Source organism: Anopheles cruzii, unplaced genomic scaffold (assembly GCF_943734635.1).
Source record: "Anopheles cruzii unplaced genomic scaffold, idAnoCruzAS_RS32_06 scaffold04238_ctg1, whole genome shotgun sequence".
NCBI lineage: Eukaryota > Metazoa > Arthropoda > Insecta > Diptera > Culicidae > Anopheles > Anopheles cruzii.
The window spans coordinates 1-1,478 of NW_026457823.1; the positions used below are offsets into that span (position 1 = coordinate 1).

The window sequence follows — 1,478 nt, forward strand, 5'->3', positions numbered from 1 at the left end:
ATATGACAGAGAATCGCCTGCAGTTCCGTTGTACGCTCCAAGGGTTTTTAGATTGTAATGTTCGGCTTCACTGCCGATCTCGAATGCTTCGTAGAGTGCAAATTTATAATTCCCCTTAAAGTCTCTCAGCTCAACCATCAGTTCATGGGGTTGCCCCGATGTCAGCTGATGTATTCGTTCCAGTCCGATCCAGAACTCCTTCTCAATGTCACCAAAACCATTCCGATACTCTTTCCAGTTGCGATAGAAGTTCACCGATCCGTCGAATCGGTGCTGTATCACCAACCAGATGCTTCCACCCTTCATATCCCGCTGGCAGTACGCCATAAAAGGGATGCTTTCAACGTTCGCCTGGATAATATATACTCCAGACTGTGCATTCCAAATATCACTGCACGAGCGATAGGGTACATATGAAAGAGGATTGGTCTTCGTTGTGACATTCGTAAGTATTTGCGTCAAGATCTGCCATGATCGGTCCTGTAGGCGACTAAAGTTGCGTCCAACATCATCCTCCAATCGACGCATCGAATCGAAATTGTTCTGCACGGCCCTCTTAATATCGACCAGGCTGTTATCGCTGTTATTTTGGCCTCGCGCAGCCTCTTCCCGGTGCTTGGCCCATTCGCTCTGTAGCCCCAGAAAACTTTGCTGCATGTTGTCTAGTCCCACGGTCATGTGCGCTTGCTCTTCCCGCTGCTTGGCCAATTCGGTCTGTAGTTCCAGAACACTTTGCTGCATGTGATCTAGCTTTGCCATGAGCATCTCGAAAGCATATCCAAACAAGCTACCAATAGTTGGTGTAGCAGAAGCAGTTTCGTTGTAAATCGTGTCACCCGATCTAGCACTGCTGACGATGCACAAGAACACTATCCATCCTAGAGTCCCCATGCTTCCGAAACACACTTCACGACACTACGGCACTCTGCTGGCTTATCGTTTCCAAAATACACAAATGAGTTCGAGCGTCCAAAATTCGCTTTATAGAGGAGTAAAGAAACAAGAACAGCGTTAACTTGGTGTTGGGTAAAATTGCGATTACGTAGTTGCGAGCAACAACTTGATGTAATATTCAAGTCTATGGTTTATAAATAATTGGGTGATAAGAGAATCTTCATTGCATAGCTTGATAATTATGTGAGTACTTAAAACTAATGATGTGACACTGTAATGTGCTTGTCGAACAACGAACTTTGGGGTGATGCACACTTTTGCTTTGGATGGAACAAGTTTGCTGATTAATTAGACTTGGACCGGGTTCTACTTTCAGTTTTAAAAATGCGCAGTTTCAATACGCTTCAGTCACATTATCATGCAAGGATCAAACATCGTCCTTGGAAATGATAGTTACTTACTGATAAAATACTTCACGTCGTCGAGCGAACTGCGGAGCCTTCGTAGTTGAATAAATGTTCGCACACTTCGAGGTTGAATCTAACAATCGGCCAACAGCGGCCCGTTTCACTTTCTTATATACG

General features: G+C 44.7%; 1 protein-coding gene across 1 annotated transcript; it reads right to left on the reverse strand.

Annotated features, from left to right (window-relative positions):
- Nucleotides 1-34: 34 nt before the first annotated feature.
- On the reverse strand, nucleotides 35-891 carry LOC128277153 (angiopoietin-1-like; the record flags this gene model as incomplete). The annotated part of the gene is made up of 1 exon (XM_053015596.1): nucleotides 35-891. A coding segment is annotated over exon 1 (857 nt), but the record flags the coding sequence as incomplete, so codon positions are not given.
- Between the last annotated feature and the right edge of the window lie 587 nt (nucleotides 892-1,478).